The 21121-nt window shown below is 43.6% G+C and overlaps 1 protein-coding gene across 2 annotated transcripts in view; it reads right to left on the bottom strand.

The window, feature by feature from the left end:
* Positions 1–21121, bottom strand: part of NECAB2 (N-terminal EF-hand calcium binding protein 2) — a 181772-nt gene that overhangs the window by 95309 nt on the left and 65342 nt on the right. For both annotated transcript variants that reach the window (XR_012717232.1, XM_075281816.1), the window contains exon 3: positions 1373–1481. Coding sequence is in view for 1 of the 2 variants with exons in the window: in XM_075281816.1 (XP_075137917.1) it covers positions 1373–1481 (109 nt within the window). In the remaining variant the exon portion in view is untranslated. The remainder of the gene's footprint in view (positions 1–1372; positions 1482–21121) is intronic.

Genomic DNA, 21121 nt, shown 5'->3' with positions numbered 1-21121 from the left:
GCTGAGGGTGCACAAGGGTTCAAGTGCACCCTCGGCTCTCCTACATCAGAGCCGAGGGTGCGCTTGAACCCTTGTGCAGCCTCGGCTCTGCTACATCAGAGCCGAGGGTGCGCTTGAACCCTTGTGCACACTCTGCTTCATCAAGCTAATAGAATGCATTGGCCAGCACTGATTGGCCAGAGTACGGAATTCGGCCAATCAGCGCTGGCCAATGCATCCCTATGGGAAAAAGTTTATCTCACAAAAATCACAATTACACACCCGATAGAGCCCCAAAAAGTTATTTTTAATAACATTCCCCCCTAAATAAAGGTTATCCCTAGCTATCCCTGCCTGTACAGCTATCCCTGTCTCATAGTCACAAAGTTCACATTCTCATATGACCCGGATTTGAAATCCACTATTCGTCTAAAATGGAGGTCACCTGATTTCGGCAGCCAATGACTTTTTCCAATTTTTTTCAATGCCCCCAGTGTCGTAGTTCCTGTCCCACCTCCCCTGCGCTGTTATTGGTGCAAAAAAGGCGCCAGGGAAGGTGGGAGGGGAATCGAATTTTGGCGCACTTTACCACGTGGTGTTCGATTCGATTCGAACATGGCGAACACCCTGATATCCGATCGAACATGTGTTCGATAGAACACTGTTCGCTCATCTCTAGTAATAACTGAATCAAAATAACCAAGGTGCACAAAATCATTTCTGTTATTCGACTGGTTTCAGTTATTTTCAGGTCTAGTGCCTGGGGTATACCAGAAAGAGGCAGTGTAGAGCAGTCTAAAGCTGCATCTCAGAGGAATACACTGGAGATTCTGCACACAGCACAAGAAGATAATATAGGCAGACAGTAAGACTCGGGAATTTTTACTTGCAGCTGATCATTGTAGAGACTTACCATTTATGTTACAGCTCTGTCCTGGTCCCTTGGATAGAACACTATACATTGGACAACAGATGGACAAAGCTGCCTTGGTAGGGAGGAAACAAGCTTGAAAACTGCCTGGTGGGATTTGATAGATGATGAAATAATCTTGTCACAAGAGAGACTGACCTCTTGTTTACACAGGAGGGCAAATTCTGCATTGATAGTCTGACTGGTCATCACATGATACAGCTGCCCACAATGAAAGGATTCAAGATGAATGGACACAACTGAGCAGAGATTAAATAAATTACCCAGCAAGCACACAGCATTGTATGTGAAAATAATTCCCACAGTGATTCTTTAATCGTTATTAATATTTGCTTTAAACCATCAACTATACCTAACAATAGCTTGAATGTTACTGAAACAATACACAGCAAGACTAGCAGGCATGGGGTATGAAACACAGATATGCTCTAATAAGCAAAAGAAAAAGCATGACATTCTTACTTGGTGTTGTCAGAATCGATGGTGTGAAACAGCTTCTCAAGTTCTTCTTCGTTGAGGGTACCATCTGAGAAAAAGGCCTGGAACTCCTCCAGAGACAACTTCCCATCATCTGGAAAATAAACATCAGTAAAAACGTATCCAGCGAGGGATCATTTGCTTTTCTGTACAGATCTTCAAAATAAAATCTAAACTCAAATGTCAATATCTATTTATATTCAAACTAAGCCAGGTGACCATTCACTCCATGCTCTGACTTTTTCTGTTCTGTGTTGTTCAGGTTCAGGTGAAGAATCAGACCATTGGGATTCACAAATACTGCGAGATCCCCATTGGTCTGGCATAAAGTACCTGGCCAGACAGAAATAAAGGGGCAGCATGCTCCAGCTTGTGATTCTAGTGGAGCCAGAGCCCTTTAAGGGAACCAATGACCCTACAGGAGATTCCTTACTCCAGTGCCTAACCAGTGTCCACCCCTGGATGATGCTACTATTATGACTTCCTTCAGGATGGCCATTTTCTAAACAGCCTGTTCATCACAATGAGATTTAACTTCCTCTATTAGTTACAATAAGTCCACAATAACCTGCAACTTCCTCCTGACTCTTCACCCGCAGAAGTGGCCATTTGACACCAAACTGGACTGCCACCAAAATACTTAGGAATGCAATAGTTTTCTAGGAATTTTATATTCTGAAAACTACTAATACAACTCTCTAAAAATTTCGCAACTTACCAGTTATGCATAAAGAAAATTGTATAAACCAGATCAAGTAAGCTATAGCTATTGCTGAAAATGCAACTAAAGGCATATAGCTGCAGAAACTAGTAAAGAGAAATAGCCCATAATACCGAAATTACCATAAACCAGTATACATATATGGGGAATTATGTCATATCAAGTAATTGCAAACCATTTATGCATAAGTATATAATTCCCAACTATGGTATTAACTGGAAACAAATGCTATAGACGTATATACTATGTATCAGATAACACCTGTTCAAGGAATATCTCTACCACTAATATACCATTTATAACCATTGGCAACACTAAATCCGCTTATACTACCAGGTAAGGCACAAAAAGTATAAAGAAGGGAAGAGAAAACATTTGCAGGTACTACAGAAACCACATCACAGTTACTGTAGTGAAAAACCTCACCACTGTTGTTCTCTGGGTCCCAACTACATCAACCGTAAAACAAGCCATTAAATGACCCTTAGAACTAGGAGAATAAGCACACAGATCACTCAATCTACCATCTTTGAAGGCATCACTAGCCCCTGTCCCATCATCTCTCATTTCCAGAGCACTTGGTGACCTATACCAAACCCAGGGGCACCCAGATTGAAATGTGAAGCTGAAACTTCTCTTCAATGGGACATGACCAGCACCATCTTGATGCTGCCTGTTCCGGTGGGGGGCTACAGGACTATATGACTCCTGTATGCAGAGTATGGAGTTAGCATAATAAGCAGTGCTGCGCTCAATTCGGTAGCTAGCTGCGATAGACACATGTGGCATAACATGTACATATTACATGTGATCAGTACATCACCAGCCAAACATGGATATAAAACAATATAAATTGGTGTATCCTACAGAGCATGATACAACAGTGAACCTGGGCTACACCACCCACATCACCCAACCATGTGCTGAGTCCTCCCTGTCCACATTTCAGAGCTAGAAATATAATCTAGATATAATTGATTGTTCCAGACGGCTGTGGAGATACTTGTGGATAAGACTGCACATAATCTATACAGTAAAGCAGACATCATTTTAGGTAATAGATGAATTTCCAAATGAGGGATAAATTAGCTACATGAGCTTAGGGTCCATATCCATATCCATACAGGATTCAGTATACAGCCCTGGGGTCTCATCTTCCCCTTAGTGGGTGGCAGGTGGACACGTATTGGGCAGCGATCTCCACAGTCGACTCCTCTTCTCCCAATAGGATGTAGAGTTTCCTCTTCTCATCATCCAATCAGATTACGACAAGTCAAAAGAGCTTTATTGGTGCCAGATGGAATGGTTGGTATGGCAGGGGGAGTGTTGGGACATGTGGGAGTGGGTAATTAGGGGGGGCAGAAATGTTCAAGGGGTGAATGGGTGATTAGGGGGTATAACAGTCCATGGGGTCTCATCTTTCCCTCATTTGGTGACAGCTGGTCGATCTCCACAGTGGACTCTGAGTTTCCTCTTCTCGTCTGCAGATGTGAAGTCTGGGATGTGGGCAGATAGTCTTTGGTAGTAGACGGCCCTCAAGCTGAGTATTTGGTGCAGTGTAGTAGGAAATGGGCCTTGTCTTCTAGGGTCCCCTGGTTACAGTGTTGGCAAAGTCTGTTTTCCCATGGCTTGTATGTCTGCCTGTGTTGCCCCCGTCTCCATCTCCAGGCTGTGGGCGCTCAGTCTGTACCGGCTCAGTGCCTGTCTTAGTTTGGGGTGGGGTATTCTTTTCAGGTAGGTGACAATGGTGTAGTCCCTTTGCAGTGACTGGTACACGGTGAGTTATTTGGAGTTATTTATTGCGCTTGTCCATTCCTTGGTGTACCGCTCTTTGTTGCTCTCAGTGGTCCCTTTTATTTGAGCCTTGTTCAGGGTATGTTGGGGGTTTTGGTTTGGCAGACGGCTGATGCTTGGTTGGGGGGGGGGGGGGGCGTCGGGTTTGCAACCAAGCATCAGTACACAGCACTAAGTTGGAGGTCCTATGCAGATCACTAGACTCCATATACAGAGACGGATAAAAATAACCTGTAAACAGCACAATCCATATACCGCATTCCCAGTACATGGAACTATGATGGAGGGTGTATACAGATCACTAAACTCCATATAATGAATAACCTGTATACAGCATGACCATTATACACCGCATGACCATTGTACAGCCCTGAGAAGGAGGTCACATAGAAATTATTAGCTGTAACCTATACCCAGCATGATAAGTATTGGCACAGAGATTTACAAAAGAGGAGGTTACCTCCATGCCTAAACTCTTTCCTACAGTAACACACTAAGCACTATATATACTCCTAAAGCTGAATCACCCTATATAGATCTACACAACTACTGTACATAGATGAAACTGCAGGAGCTATTAATCCCAAAGTCACGTTGCCCTTTGCTAATGGCTCTGGGGGTATCAGGAATTGCAATTTTCTTTGTAGAAATGTTTACATTTTACTACAATTGATATCTTTCCTTTAGTTATAAAGATCATCATACATATTTCTAAAAAAATTCTCCCAATAAGAACTAACAAAAAAAATCTGTACTTTTCCACATAATGGAATAGACTTACAAGTGACTCAATTGATCACTTAGACAATGGAAATGCACCAAACATTTGTCAAGCAGTTGGATCTAACAAATTTCATTGTGTCCATGCCTCTCCAAAAACCGAGACTATTCCACCCTAATGGCTTCTCTTAGTAAAATCTTGGGTGAAACATACCATACATGGCATTATTATTGATAAAAAAAAAACAAAAAAAAACAAAACTTTTAAAACAGGTTGTCTATTGCCGTAACTGATTTAGAGGCACAAAAATCTTCGTATCTTGCCCACTTTGGTTTAATAAAGTAGTGTGCAAAGTGACAAGGCAGCTGTAGGATTATAGACGTGTTGCTATAATATATTGAATATTGGTAATTTCAGTTTACAGTTCACATCAGTTCTGCTTTTTATGGAGGCAGGTGAGTACAGGCAGGGTGTTTTATCATGGAAATCAATATTCTGCAGCATAGTCATTCACCTTCTCTACTGTTCATTATAAGACATGACACACAGGGCAGATAAAACCCATCAGCCTGCCATTCCTTCTAAAAGCCCTCGTATAACCATTGAAAGCACAACACAAATTTGTCAAACACAACCTGGCGCTATTCCATATCCATACGAGCACGTAGGTAAAACATTATTTTTGGCTATTATAGGACAGCAAATTAACAGCCCAAGATTAAGCGACCATACAAATAAAGAAACTTTGGAACATCTCCATGCTTGATCATAAAACATTCTAGAAAGCAAACATTTCTCCAGGCAATAAGATTCTCCTTTCATTGTGACATAGAAAACTCCTACCTGTTTTCAGCTGTGATAGAAAAACTTGGATCATCCTTTGAGCCATTTTGGACAGTAAAAGAAGTGAATCGGTGTCATTAAGAAGGGTGATCGAAACGCCCTCCTCAGTGGCAAAGAAAACACACGCTGTCACTTGTTCATCATAAATAATTTAGGGCTCTCATTTAGGAGTCTCCTTGAAGACCGGAAGCCCCGCGGAGGGTAATTAACAATGTACATAGAAAGAGTGGCCTTGATTCCTTTTAATTGGATACACAAAGCTGTCTTAATTCTAAGAAAGGTCAGGCCACAGATTTATTATATTGTCTTTGATTTACCAAAATGAGCAGTTAAAAAAAACAGATTTCAATTAGGTTTGCTCAATGAATGCAATATAAATAAATTTACAGATTAACACTTTATTCCAAGGCTATAAAGACTTTCTTTCATTAAGTTCTATTTATGTTCTGAAATACTGAAATTTCAGGTTTGAATGGGACTCAAATACCTTAATTCCTCTGCATTCCTGTACAAGTTATTCATACAGGGGATCCAGAACAAAGATATGAGATGTGCTGGTATGCATGTACAGATCAATAGATTCAAATTTAAAGGGGTTATCTAGATGGGGATTTTTTTTCTAAACGGGTCTTAATGGATCAGAAGTGATACACCTCCAATCCCCTGCCACTCCCGTGTCAGTGTTTACTGCATCCCCATAGGTTCATAGTTCCATCTCACTAAACAGGAAATGTCCGCTAAGCCCACAAGAGTGACTCACATCAGCCAGAGATTAATGTTGTGCTCTCTTCACTTCCTGCTTTTCTCGGCACATAGGTGGGCGGGGTTTCACTTGCACAGGATTGGTTGTAAATGAATTACCACAGTGTGAAGCTGATGTAGCAGAGCTGGATTTGAGTCATTTTTCATTACATACAGAGGTAACGGACTCCCTATCTCAGCCTTTATCAGCCAAATTCAATTAAACCGACTGATAAGATCTCAGAAATCCCGGAGCTCTCTGAGAAGCTCCGCTACTTGAAAGACACAAACAGCTCAGAGCTGCTCCCAGCCCCTCCTCCCTGAGAGCAGGCAGCTACATCACTTGACAAATGAGCAGATAATCCCAAGGGCCATAGAAACGAAGTGTAAACAATGAAGTGAATAAATTAAGATAGCGGCCAAAGAAAGCAGTTTTGATAAAGCAATGTATTTAGGAAAAGTCTTAAATCCACATAAACTAGCAGTATAGATAGGATCCTTGTGATGGGACAACCCCTTTAACTGTGAAGGTGTTTTCTTTGTTTTGAGCTGGGTCCTAGAGTAGAATCCATCGAGAGCCAGTAAGGATCAGAACAGGAGCGCCAAGGAGATTGGTGTCACATCATCTATTTTCTCTTTTAAACCCAGTCAAAGTAATTTAGAAAAAGTTTTCAACTACATGACAGCTTCTTCAATCCTCAGTCAACAAACATCTCTTTAGGGCTGAAAAAAAATGTATCTTTGGCTATGGCTAAGGCGCCACATAGTGGGCCATACATAGTTTTTTCCTGCAGCACTTTTTGATTCAACTAAACCTAAAGGAAAACCACCGTTATAGTTAGAATTGGCATGCCGCCATCGCAGTTTGTCCAAAACACATTTTTTTCACAAGGTGTTCTAGCGAATCCCATCTACCTTACTGTGACTGCTCCAGCTTTTCAATATAGCCCAGAAAAACAGGCGCAAAAACTGACTGTGTGTATGACCCCATAGAAATGCTCTTTGATCCGTACTTTGATCAAAAGTAGGGTCGCGTGAAAGGGGGCTAAGTGTGTCTTGTAGAGGGAGCCGCACAACAGTTTGACAATTCCCGTAGGTCATGTGGTGTAATGTTAGTCTTTTCTGCCAGTATGATATACTGTGGGGCCAATCATTTTTATAAACTAAACCTACAAAAGAATCCATCAGTGCAGACAAGAAGGATCTAGTAAATCTCGGTGCGGCAGGAAGGAGGCTGCTGACTCAGTACGGACCTGATTGTTTGATGCTTATTTACTGATCAGTCAGCAGTTCATTAGATTTACGTTTATTGAATAATGAACTGATCGTGTCACAGGAGTTAAAGCATTTTAGAATTTATGGCTACTGTACTGTCATATTCATTATTTCCATTCTGTACGAGAACAAGCATCCTAATCTTTACAGTTGTACTGAGGCAATAAGCAGAAAAAAAACCCTTACATGATCAAGTAACCATCTGCCTCCTTGACTTCCAAGCAAAAAAACTGTAAAGCTCTATTCACATGAACAATGTTAATGGCTATTTTTTTTTAATGGCTGCCACATTAAAAAACATGGAAATCAATTCATTTGAATTTAGCAATTCACTTGTATAGTCATGTCATATCTTTGCCTGTTTTCAAATAGACTAAAGTCTATGAGGGATGCAATGATGAAAAATCTGTTAAAAAAAACCAAAACAAAACAAAAAAAAAAAAAAAAACAAAACCTTTTTCATGGCTAATTTGTCCAACATTTGTCTGAATAGAGACTAACTTTACTCCAAGAAAGTGACCTAGGCTACTCCATATTGCTTTTTTACAGGATATTGCCATTTGTATGTACAGATTCATTTGCTTTGAAGTGAAAAACTTTGAAAAAAGAGAAAATTCTTCCCCATTCCATAGAAAGATGTGTTTCCCACCAGCATCAGCTGGATAGATCTCTTTGCTTTATCACTTCATTCTTTCCTAGGTGTCTCCAGCTGCTGCCCTTCCTCCCATCCCTAGTGAAAAAAATGATGACATGTTGAATGAATTGCATTTAGGGTATTCTTAGAATTTCATCCATAATTCTAAATTTACACAGGATTCGCAACTGGCAGCTGAACAAGGCGGCTGATCATGCCGTCTTCAGAACAGGTGGGGAACCTGTCATACGCTCATCCATATTCACTAAGCTTTCACACTATAAATACAAGAATAAGGGATTCCACACTTATTGCAACCTATATACTACATGTTGTGTGTATGTCTTGGTGATATAATATGCCACTATAAAATTCACTCTATAAACAGTATATATAAATATAGTTATATGAATAATTAGAAGACTAATCCTAAAACTGAGTTGTGTGTAAATGAGGTTTAACACTATTTCTTGCTATTATATGACATATGTGCTGCAGTTTTTAGCAGTTCAGAATCAGAATACAAAATAAAAGACAACAAAGACAGTTTTGCTTTTAGACTTAGTTTTAATAAATCTACAGGAAAATCTGCTCTATAGCTGTCTCTCTCACTTAGAAACTGTCTCAGCCTATGCCAATGGGAGAAAAGTGCTTTGATTGTGATAGAAATTGCCTATTCACTCTTCCTCCTTCCCTCTCCATAGACTTCTAGACATGCGTAATCCGAGTCATGTGATCTGCACTCCATTTCGAAATGGATAAAGCAGAGATTTTCACAGTGAAAACTATTTTAGCAGAGGGAACTGGGACCTGATAAAAACCAAGATGCTTTTCTCTCTGATATGATAAATTTAAAACTTTCTAACAATTGTCTGCACTATTCATCTATGTCAAGTTTATGAAACAAGAGGGGGTATTGAAAGGTAATTGTGAATATAGGCCTTTCATTCTCAAAATAAGATACCGTATATACTCGAGTATAAGCCGAATTTTTCAGCCCAGTTTTTGTGCTGAAAAAGCCCCCCTTGGCTTATACTCGAGTCAGCAAAAAAAAAAAAAAAAAAAAAAATTTTTTTTACTTTTTTTTTTTTTTTAGGAGGGGGGTCTATGACCAGCTACAATATTAATGTATAGAATCTCCCATAATATAGTGCAAAAAAAAAAAAAAAAAAAGATTTAAAAAAATAAAATAAAAGTTCTAAATCCCTCCTTTCCCTAGAATACATATAAAAGTAGAAAATTACTGTGAAACACTTACAAATTAGGTATCCCTGTGTCTGACAGTGCCCACTCTACTGAATATAGGGTATCTTCAGTGCTCCTGTTCCGTCAGGAAGGGGTTAATAGGAGCACTGCAGATACCCTATATTCAGCCAGGCTGAATTCCAAGTGGGGAAAGAAAAAACAGTCCTCAAGCTCAGGGAAGGGGCAGACAGACAACCAAAACACCCCCTCCCCTTCCCTAGCACCTACTGCACCCAAAAACTCCAACCATTTTTGAAATTTTCCAGTATCTGCTGCATTTCCCTCCTCGGCTTATACTCCAGTCAATAAGTTTTCACAGTTTTTTGTGGTAAAATTAGGGGCCTCTGCTTATATTCGGGTCGGCTTATACTCGAGTATATAGGATAATAATGAATTAAACGATAATGAATTAAAGATTTCGAACACACATTCTAAGTCTATTTTTTTCACAAGATTACTATAAACCCATAAAAGGCTCCTGTATGCTGTGCAGTCCAGTTTAGTTACTGTCACAACCATACCACACCCAGAGAGGACTATGTATGGGTCCAATAGGGGTTAAGGGACAAATTGTTTCATTAGCCGTCTAATATGTGCATGCAGAAAGGATCCCATCTTCTCCATGAACAGCCTTTATTCTGCAAATAATCCATTTCCTTTATCACTGAGTAATTAGGACAGTAGATGCTGAGCAAGCCCTGGCAGCCAGAGCAACGCATCAAAGAAAATCATTTTAGAATCATGTTCTCCGAGGAGAAGGATTTTCAGGAACTTTTAAGATCCATTAACAGAAGCAAATGTATTATGAGGTAGCTGAAAAGTAGGAGCAGTAAGTACCGCTGCATACATCATCTTCTCACATTAGCTAGGTCAAACCATGTAACTGTTAAAAGGGTATTCCCATCTTGGCGCTTTTGGCTATAAGAATACGATACGCCATAAATTCCTGATAAATGCAGAAACCCCTGAGGGATCTGCATCTCTCTGCAAGTGAACAGAGAGGGGCCACCCCAAAAAATGGAATATCCTTTGGACATAGCCATAAATACAGAGATGAGAATTCCCCTGTAAATGGGTGTGTACCAAGTTTTAAAGTTATCCCCTATCAATAGGATAGAGGCTATGTTCATGGCAGGTGTAGATCTGACTATTGGAATCCTCATTGATCCTGAGACTCGGTGTCCAGCAGGCCCTGCATGCTTCATTCATTATTTATGGAAGTGTCTTGAATAATGTGTACAGTGTTTGGCTATCTCCGCTGCATAGAGAATGAATGGAGTTAGCATGGCAAGATAGCAGAAATTGGGGGCCACACGGTGGCTCAGTGGTTAGCACTGCAGCCTTGCAGCGCTGGAGTCCTGGTGTTCAAATCCCGCCAAGGGCAAAAAAACATCTGCAAGGAGTTTGTATGTTCTCCCCGTGTTTGCATGGATTTACATCCCATATTACAAAGACATACTGATAGGGGAAAAATGTACATTGTGCGCTCTATGTGGGGCTCACAATCTACATTACAAAAAAAAAAAACATAGCAGGAATTGTACATGGAAGTGATGTGCTGTCCACCATCAAGTCTCCAAATGGCGTGTTGGTTTAGTGTTCCTTTAATCCCACAAGTGACAGGGCTGTGAAGCGAGCAGTTCTCCTGACATTATCAGCCGTATTTGTCTGATGGCAGAACACGCTTCTGGATACCTTAATGAGCTCATTAATTTGCCCGTTGTTTAACTTTTCTTTCATTTTAATTACTGCGCTGGGATCCGGACCAACATTTCCTTGATTGTATCATCACTACAGAAAGCCTAAACTGGAATCAGGAACAGCAGCGCTTATGCGTGGTAACAAGACAGTTCTGTGCTAGATATGGTAGCTGACATTCTTAGCGTGACCTGCAATAATTCGCAATCTGTGGTTTATAAAAAGCCATGTTATGCAATCCAGATAACAAAAAGCAGGAGGGGCAGATTTCATCAGACCTTCAGCATCACTAGCTCTTGCAATATGTTTCGATTGCTTTGAACATCAAACACTTCAGACATGCATTACGGATTTACTTTCATGTCAATATAAAAGCACCGAGCCACGGCTACAGAGTAGATTTTCAATGTGCCCAAGTTTCCCTTAAGGTAAAAAAAACATACCATTTCTAAAGAAAACTTTTTTAAATGGCTAACTCTCTTGGAACAAAAAAAAAAAAAAATCCTTGCTATACTTTCCTAAAGATCAACCGTCGAAAAAATCAGCCATTAAATTTCCATCAGTCCCACCTCTGTCACCTCCCCCTCATTAGAGCTTCCTCCGAGACTGTGTAACAAGATTCATCAAACAGCCAACGGGGTGAGCACACCTCATTTTATCTTACCTTACATTACCAACTGTAATTGGTGCCCTTCAAAGTTTGAAGATTCTGTCTATTGGGTCAGGCAGGCTTTGAATTATTCACAGTGACCTGTGACCTCTGTACTTTATATGCCGGTGTAAAATAGATCAAGGCAAAGATGCTTTTTTTTTTTTTTTTTTGTTTCTACCGCAAATGCCAACAATGTGTGCTAATATAAGTACAGCAGAGTCTAGATTTTACATCTCTCCAAAGCTGGCTGACTATGTGAGATGCGTTCAATCTCCAAAACAACCTTTGTTAACATTGTATTTCTCAACACTATTGTTGGGAACCAACTAATTGGAACAGACCTCTTTCTTTCTTGCAATGTGTAATTACACGCTATTACGATAGACATGTCACCTGAAAGATTTGCTGTGATACATGGAAAGTCATCTAGAGATTAAATAATATTTAATAGTATATCATTTCATTTCCATAGCGCAAACATATTTAACATTGATATGTAAATGTTATGAGTTCAACGTATGAATGTATCCTATTGTATTGTAGTTATGAATTTTCTTCATTACTAGGAATTATGATCCAAGATGTCAATTCAAATTAGCAACAAACAAATTCGCCTTCACCCAAAAATCTGTAAGGGGAAATCTCTATGGGACAAAGAAAAATATAACTTCAAAGCCACCTCTGACACCATTTATGTGTTATACCAATTTGCCTACAGGAATATGGCCAGGGACCATAGCTGCTCCTCCAGGTCTAAGTGCCAAGACTAATAACATTCAGAACCACCACCACTGACCAAATTCATCTGTATATCTGGTATGTTTGGACTTGTAAAAATATTATGCATCACTTTTTCGGGCATATCATTTCTTAATAAGGTGCCCACAAAGAATGATGGCATATTCCACAAATAAGTCATATCACTGTTGACATGTTGCATGTAAAGAATATGCAAATCTGACTTCCATGATGTAATTAGGATGTCAGTGCCTCAAGTGTGCACACCAATAGAGGGCGCTGACTGAGAATGTGCAAGTCTAACTTCCATGATGTAATTAGGAAGACAGAGTCTCAGTCAAACACACCTATAGAGGGTGCTGCCTTTAACATCATTCAGACCTTCTAAGAGGCCTTTGTTTGCAATGATGTTGGGATTATACCAGATACAGTCTTCTCAGCCAAGGACAGCTGTTTCGATGTATTTGCATCTCATCAGCTTGGCGTAGTGAAGACTGATCTGGCAGAGGTGAGAGGCTTAGACAGGGTTAAGGGGATATTGTCACTCCATAGGGAGAGAACCACCATATAGGTGAGTGGAGTCTTATTAAGCCATGAGCGCTCCACTGCAAAGGAACATGGGTCAACAAGCAAAGGGTCAAAGCAAGAGAGACAAAGCAGTACCAAATCGCAATCCAAAAGAGTTGTCAAAAGCCAAAAAGCAGAGGTCAGTAAATATAGTAAAGAGCAAGGAGAAACACTTAGCAAAGACAGAGTCACAATAGCTAGCAACCATATGTGGATTGATGGCCAGTTAAAGTCCAGAAGTCCAGAAACTGCCCCAGGTTTGATTGGTAGATAGGCTGTCAATCACAAGCACACAAAAATTAATTCTATAGTAATCAGAGGACAAATAGCACTGGCTGAGCTGATACACTGCAAAAATCCCTCAGCTGTGCAATAATAACAGGAGCAGATGATCATATATGGACATGCCTCCTGCGCTGTAGCATACATTACAACTGGCTCATGTCTGATGAGGTTTGCTGCTTTCCTTTGAATGAATCAGGGTGGGGTGGGGGGATAATTCCAGATTAGCCTTCCTCCTATCTTTCATTTTCATCTTCTGACTTACTCCCATGACTTTTTTAAACCATATTTACTATGCAAATCATTAAATAACTTTAACCATTTTCTAATAGGCTGCAAAAATCAATATTTGTTTCGCTTAGTCAAGAGATGAAGCTTATAAAGTGGTCTGTATATGCAAGAAAATAAGCCGGGTAGCTGGAGTCCCTTACATTCACCAGTAGGAAGTAATTGCTCAATGGGGAAGAAAATCAATGAATGCATTCCCTTGGAGGACTACCATGATCAGAAAGCTGTCAAGATAGTAGAAAACTCCTAGCACAGCACAAGGCATGTTGCAAAACATATTTTAAGCTGACATTTGGTTTTGTCGTCATATAAAAAGTTTCGATACAGTGCAGAATATTCATAGGAATACATAGGAAAGAGTGATCCCTCATGTTACAATCTATTAGTACTGGGATAAGTATTGTAAGGGGATATACTGTGACTTAGCGATCCTATCATTCAGACGACATTTTTTCTAAGTACCACATCAGAATAGCCTTAAGAAAGGCTATTCTTCAACTACCTTTCGTTGTCTTCTCTGTGCCGCCGTTCGCCTACAATCCCGATTCTTGTCGGTATGTAAATTAGCTAGCTCGCAGCACTGAGGGCAGGCCCCAGCGCTCAAACAGCACTGGGGGGCGGCCCCAATGCTGCGAGAGAACTCTCTCCAGCGCCACCTCCATCTTCGTCAGGACGGCCTCTTCATTCTCTTCTTCCGGCAGTGTCTTCTTACTTCTAGGCCTCGGGCCTCCGGCAGAGCAGACTGCGCATGCCCACAGGCCCTGATAAAATGGCCGCTTACAATACTACACAAGCGGCCATTTTCTCGTGGCCTATGGGCATGCGCAGTCTGCTCTGCCCAAGGCCGGAGGCCTTAGAAATTACAAGCCACCACCTGAAGAAGAGGCTGAAGATGACACTGCTGAAGAAGAGGAGGCGGCGCTGGAGAGAGTTCTCTCGCAGCATTGGGGACACTCCCAGAATCGGGATTGTAGGCGAACAGCGGCACGGAGAAGACAACGAAAGGTAGGAGAAGAATAGCCTTTCTTAAGGCTATTCCGACATGCTACTTAGAAAAAATGTTGTCTGAAAAATAGGATCCCTTTAAGACAAAGGGCTGTGTAATTAATCAAATTAATTTAATAAATTTGCTATTTCAAAGAGTGCGGTAACCATCATTCAGGCTTTGTCCCCCTGCTGCAAACTATAATCAATAGTTTCTCCATTGTAGTCAGAAATTGGGTGGCGGAATTAGTAAGTCTACATCAAATATATCTGCTTCTTTCTCATTGTGCCTGAAGTTTTTCAATTTCTTTAAGCAAAAAATGAAAATTGAAACTAAAATCAAGAATTGCAATTGCTTGATAAGAAAATGAGATTTTATTTTTTGACCAAAATTGCCTAGCCCTACTTGAAACATAACTCTATTGAAAGCATGTAATAAGTTTAAAATACTTTAAAAGGACAGCAGAAAAAAATGGAAAAATCGAAGGTTAATAAAAGATCATCTGATAACTAGCTCATACTGGCACAAAAGAGAAGTACACAACATGTAGTGCTACACTGTCCTGTAAAGAGGCGCTACTAGTCAGCCAATCAGTGCATGCAAAGGACCCAAAAATCTCTGGTGGATGTTTGGTTGCCATGAAAGTAATACTATCCACAGCGTGGAGTAGACTCTTTCCATGCCTGATGTCAGGTCAAGTAGGAGAGCATAACACCCATGTTGTATTTTAGTATGCCTAGTCCATTGTACCTGTGGAAGATACTGTTCACGCCTAATTTTTCCATCCAAATAAGTATATGCTCCAGGAAAGTTAAAGAGGATTTTTCATGTCCCCAGGTCATGCGGTTTTACATACCACTAAAAAGCCGACAGTGCACTGAATTCAGTGCACTGTCGGCTTTCCCGTTATGTGCCTCAGGTGAAGAGCTATTGGAACCGTTACTGATAGCTCTTCACTGTCAGAAGAGCGTTCCTGACAGTATAGCTGGGAACGCCCCTCCTGAGAGTACTGTGTGTAGCGCTATACTGTGTGGGGGTATTCCTTACTGCTCAGCCATGCCCCTCCTGACAGTACTCATCCGTAGACTAGTACTGGGGGGGGGGCATGTTCCTCACCGCTCAGCGTCACAGTACGGCACTCTGGACACTACTGTCAGGAGAGGTGTTCCCAGCTACACTGTCAGGAACACCCTTCTGACAGTGAAGAGCTATCAGTGTCGGTACTGATAGCTCTTCCATCGGGTCACATAATGGGAAAGCCAATGGAGTCAGCTTTCTAGCAGTATATAACCGCATATGCCTGAGCACATGAACGGTCCTCTTTAATAAAATGCTTTTTATTTAATACTAGGTCTTGGTTCCAGCTCACATAACCCCACTTTAATTGCCTGACTTGTCTCTATAACAGTAAACTTAGATAATCTAAACAACAGAGTCCAAGGTGTGGATATTTAGCCTCAAAAGAAATCACAACTAGAGATGAGCGAACACTAAAATGTTCGAGGTTCGAAATTCGATTCGAACAGCCGCTCAATGTTCGTGTGTTCGAACGGGTTTCGAACCCCATTATAGTCTATGGGGAACAGATACTCGTTAAGGGGGAAACCCAAATCCGTGTCTGGAGGGTCACCAAGTCCACTATGACACCCCAGGAAATGATGCCAACACCTCTGGAATGACACTGGGACAGCAGGGGAAGCATGTCTGGGGGCATCTAACACACCAAAGACCCTCTATTACCCCAACATCACAGCCTAACAACTACACACTTTCCACATTCAAAAAAACCTCTATCAAAGTGGGAAAATACCTGGAAACCTTCTTTACTCCCCAAATGGATGGACACAAACCCCAATTTAAGCTCAACAAACAGTAACAACCACCCCTTTAAATCACGTTCCCCATGACAACCACAAATGGAATAGGCAATGGGAATTCCAAAAGCCCTCACCCTTAACTGTCATTGTGTGTGTGTGTGTGTGTGTGTGTGTGTGTGTGTGATGTGGTAAGACCTTCCAAAATTCACTTTTCTAGCCCTTAACATGAGCCCTTCCAAACAAAGTTACATGACCTTAAGCTGAGCTACCAGCAGAGATTGAGGCCCTTGGCATGAGTAGAGCCTTGCACCAGCAGTGTTTTTGGCACTTAGGGTGAGTTGAGCCTTGTACCAGCGTGTGTCCCTTAACATCAGGCGGGCCCTAAGTTCTGCGCTTTGCACAAAAGTTCCACATTAACTAGGCTGAATGGTACAAAGATTAGTAGGCCCGAGAACCAGGAACAGGTCTTGCAATGGCTGTCGGATAACGCTTAAAGCACATTGTCCACCAGCCAGTCAGCCTCTACCTCCTCTTACCCAACAGTCTTGTCCTCCTTCCACCCAAAATTCCCAATCTTCCCAGAACAATAACCCCAACTGTCCCTGCTCCCCAGAGCTGTTCTCCCTTCCTTTGACTGTACCGCAACCTGCCCCTCCATTTCGCGATTCCACGGACCTAACAGACGAGTATCTGTGTCCAGATGCTCAAACACTAGAGTCTCCTCCATTCCATCTCCGGTCGATTTGGTGGCGGATGACCAGCAACCCACCCTCATCGACGACGATGAGACGCAGTTGCTGTCAGGGCAGCCAGTTGACATGCGCATTGTGCAGGAGGAGGAGGCGAGACAGGAGTTGGAAGAGGAGGTGGTGGACGACGAGGACACCGACCCCACCTGGACAAGGCAGATGTCAAGCTGGGAAAGTAGTGTGGATGTTGAGGCAGGTGCAGCACCAAAAAGGGTAGCTAGAGGCAGAGACATGTCCAGAGGCAGAGGTCAGCTGCTTTGCCGAAGCCAGGCCAGACCCGGAATGTCCGAAGATGTTCCCTTTTGTACCCAGCCCAGAAAAACTCCCCCATCGAGGGCACGTTTCTTGAAGGTGTAGAGTTTTTTCAAGGAATGCGCCGAGGACAGATATAGTGTCGTCTACACAATTTGCCTCTCGAAATCGAGTAGGGGCCCTGAGAAGAGCAACCTGTCCACCACTTCAATGCACCGTCATTTGGAATCCAAGCAATGGAATCAGTGGCAGGCAGCAACGGCAGGACAAACGTCGCCCGCCGTTCATGCCACTGCCTCTGCTCACAGTGCTGGCGATGCACTCCAGAGGACGAGCCAGGACATCACTTCATCTGCCTCCGCCACTTTGTTGACTTCTCCCTCATCCTCCCCTGTTTCTGTCTTATCTCCTTCTCCTGCACCATCAAAGGCACCATCAGGCGCTTCTTTACAACAACCCACCATCTCTCAGACATTGGAGCGCCGGCAGAAATACACCGCTAACCACCCACCCACGCAAGCCTAGAACGCCAACATCGCTAAACTGCTGGCCCAGGAGAGGTTGGCGTTCCGGCTTGTTGAAACTCCCGCCTTCCCGGACCTGATGGCAACTGTGGCACCTCACTATGCCGTCCCTAGCCGTCTCAACTTCTCCCGGTGTGGCGTCCCCGCCTTGCACCAGCACGTGTCACTCAACATCAGGTGGGCCCTTAGTTCCGCGCTTTGCTGCAAGGTCCACTTGACCACCGACACTTGGACAAGCGCCTGTGGTCAGGGATGCTGCAGTGCTTATCTTTAATGACAGGCAGGGTGAATGTGGTGGAGTCTGTTCCCCGGGTGCAAACTGGGGTGGCCTATCTCCTCTCCCAGGCCAAAATTCATGGCAGGAGTAGACTGAAACCCTACGACGCTGCAACCTCCACCACAGCTACTAGCGGCAAACGCTAAAACACTGGTGTGGGGAGACGTCAGCAGGCGGTGCTGAAGCTCATCAGCTTGGGGGACAGACAGCACAGTGCCTCCGAGGTCAGGGATGCCATCCTGGCTGAGATGGCATTTTTTTTTCCCTGCTACACCTGGGGCCTGGCATTTTTACGCCTGTGATAATGGCTGGAACCTGGTAGCGGCTCTGGAGCTTGCCAGCCTCCAACACGTTCCATGTTTGGCCCACGTCTAACCTAGTGGTGCAAAGTTTTTTAAAAACATACCCAAATGTACCGAAGCTACTGTTGAAAATGCGGCGCTTGTGCGCCCACTTTTGCAAGTGCACAGGAGTCGCTGCTAGCCTAAAAACACTCTAGCAAGGCCTACATCTGTCCAAACACAGGCTGTTGTCCGTCATTCACACACGCTGAAACCCTACAATACCATATCTTGAGCAGGGTGTGTGAGCTGCACAGACCTTTGATGGAGTTCCATCTACAAAACCCAAGGGTTCCTCAAAGTCAGCAACCAAAGTTTCTGCACCATGAGTTTCCAGGGGTGGCAGAGTTATGGCTAGGGGAAGAGGCATGGATAGGGATGATGTCTAGGGGCAAAAGCAGTGTGGATGTGGAGGCAAGCTAAGCAGGAAAAACTGGGGGTACAAGCTAAGGCATGGACTGAGGTGATGTCTAGGGGCAAAAGCAGTGTGGATGTGGAGGCAAGCTAAGCAGGAAAAACTGGGGGTACAAGCTAAGGCATGGACTGGGGTGATGTCTAGGGGCAAAAGCAGTGTGGATGTGGAGGCAAGCTAAGCAGGAAAAACTGGGGGTACAAGCTAAGGCATGGACTGGGGTGATGTCTAGGGGCAAAAGCAGTGTGGATGTGGAGGCAAGCTAAGCAGGAAAAACTGGGGGTACAAGCTAAGGCATGGACTGGGGTGATGTCTAGGGGCAAAAGCAGTGTGGATGTGGAGGCAAGCTAAGCAGGAAAAACTGGGGGTACAAGCTAAGGCATGGACTGGGGTGATGTCTAGGGGCAAAAGCAGTGTGGATGTGGAGGCAAGCAAAGCAGGGAAAATGGTGGCTAGAGGCAAAGGGATGTCCATAGGCAGCAAGGGCAAAGATGCAAAACTCTCCCGTTTCAAGAATTTTCCTGACGTGTTTCCCCACAAAACATTCCTGGGAGGAGGGCTGAAACACCACCCTCCTCCTCCTCCGCTGTTAGATTTACCCCAGCTACGAGCTGAAAACGCTGCAACACTGGTGTGGGGAGACGTCAGCAGGCTGGGCTGAAGCTCATCAGCTTGGGAGACGGACAGCACACTGCCTCTGAGGTCAGGGATGCCATCCTGGATGAGATGGCAATTTGTTTATCCCCGCTGCCCCTGGGGCCAGGTTTTTTAGCTTGTTGGAGGGCTCTGGAGCTTGCCAGCCTCCAACACGTTCCATGCCTGGCCCACATGTTCAATGTAGTGGTGCAATGATTTTTAAAAACATACCCCAAATTAGCTGAGCTAAGGGTGAAAGTGCGGCACTTGGACACCCACTTTCCCAAGTCTACAGTACCTGGAGCTAGCCGCAATACACTCCAGCAAGGCCTACATCTGCCTGAAGCACCTACTGTTGTGCGAGGTCACCACACGCTCTAACCCTAGATACCGTATGTTCAGCAGGGTGTGTGAGCAGCAGAGACCTTTGATGGAGTACCAGCTACAAAACCCAAGGGTTCCTCAGAGTCAGCTCCCTCACTTTCTGCACCATGAGTTTCCATGGGTGGCAGACTTGTGGCTAGAGGCACAGGCATGGATAGGGGTGATGTGTAGGGGCAAAAGCAGTGTGGATGTGGAGGCAAGCTAAGCAGCAAAAACTGGGGGTACAAGCAGCCGGTGACATCATCACTGACAAGCACAGCTGTCTGTCAGCTGACAGGCTGACTTTCACCAAAATGAACAGACAATGGATAGACTCATCATATACATGTCAGTTACATGACAAATTTAGTGCAATTTGCAAGTCCAAGATGGTTTGGAGATCTGCGGAGAGGAATCTCACCACCTCTTGCGGGTGCCATCATTTGGAAGGCAAGCCCTGGGCTCAGTGGGTGAGAGCAAGCGCAGGATAATCGTCGTTTGGCCTGGCGGCCACTGCCTCTTCCACTGTTGACAGGGCTGGCGCTGCAGTCCAGACCAGGAGCCAGGACACCTCCACATCTGCCTCTGACACTTTGGGGAGTTCACCCTTATCCTCACCTTTTCCTGCCATTTCTCCTTTTGCCCGCGCCATCATGCGCCTCTTCCCAGCAACTCCCCATCTCCCAAGCCTTTCATTTCATGCTAAAGTACAGCGCAACCCACCCACATGCCCAAGGCTTCAACGGCCTCATCTCAAGAAATCTGGCCCAGGAGATGTTGGAATCCCGGCTGGGGGACACTCTGCCCTTTTTGGGCAGAGTGTCTACTGCGCCACCGCACTGTGCCGTCCACACCAGCACTTTCCCCCAAACATGAGGCGGTCCCTAAATTCAGCGCTTAGCCCTTAAGTTCCATGTGACCAGTTACGAATGGACAAGTGCATGCGGACAGGGACGCTACCTTTCAATTTGGGCACAGTGGTTGAATGTAGTTGAGGCGTGGACCGGGTCGCAAAATGTGGTGGCCTGACTTGTCTCCCCACACAACATTCCTGGGAGGAGGGCTGAAACACCACCCTCCTCCGCTGTTAAATTGACCCCAGCTACGAGCTGGAAACGCTGCAACACTGGTGTGGGGAGACGTCAGCGGGCCGTGCTGAAGCTCATCAGCTTGGGGGCC

Source organism: Leptodactylus fuscus, chromosome 7 (assembly GCF_031893055.1).
Source record: "Leptodactylus fuscus isolate aLepFus1 chromosome 7, aLepFus1.hap2, whole genome shotgun sequence".
NCBI classification, from domain to species: domain Eukaryota; kingdom Metazoa; phylum Chordata; class Amphibia; order Anura; family Leptodactylidae; genus Leptodactylus; species Leptodactylus fuscus.
Note: the sequence above shows the minus strand (reverse complement) of the source record. Positions and strands in the feature narration are given on the sequence as shown.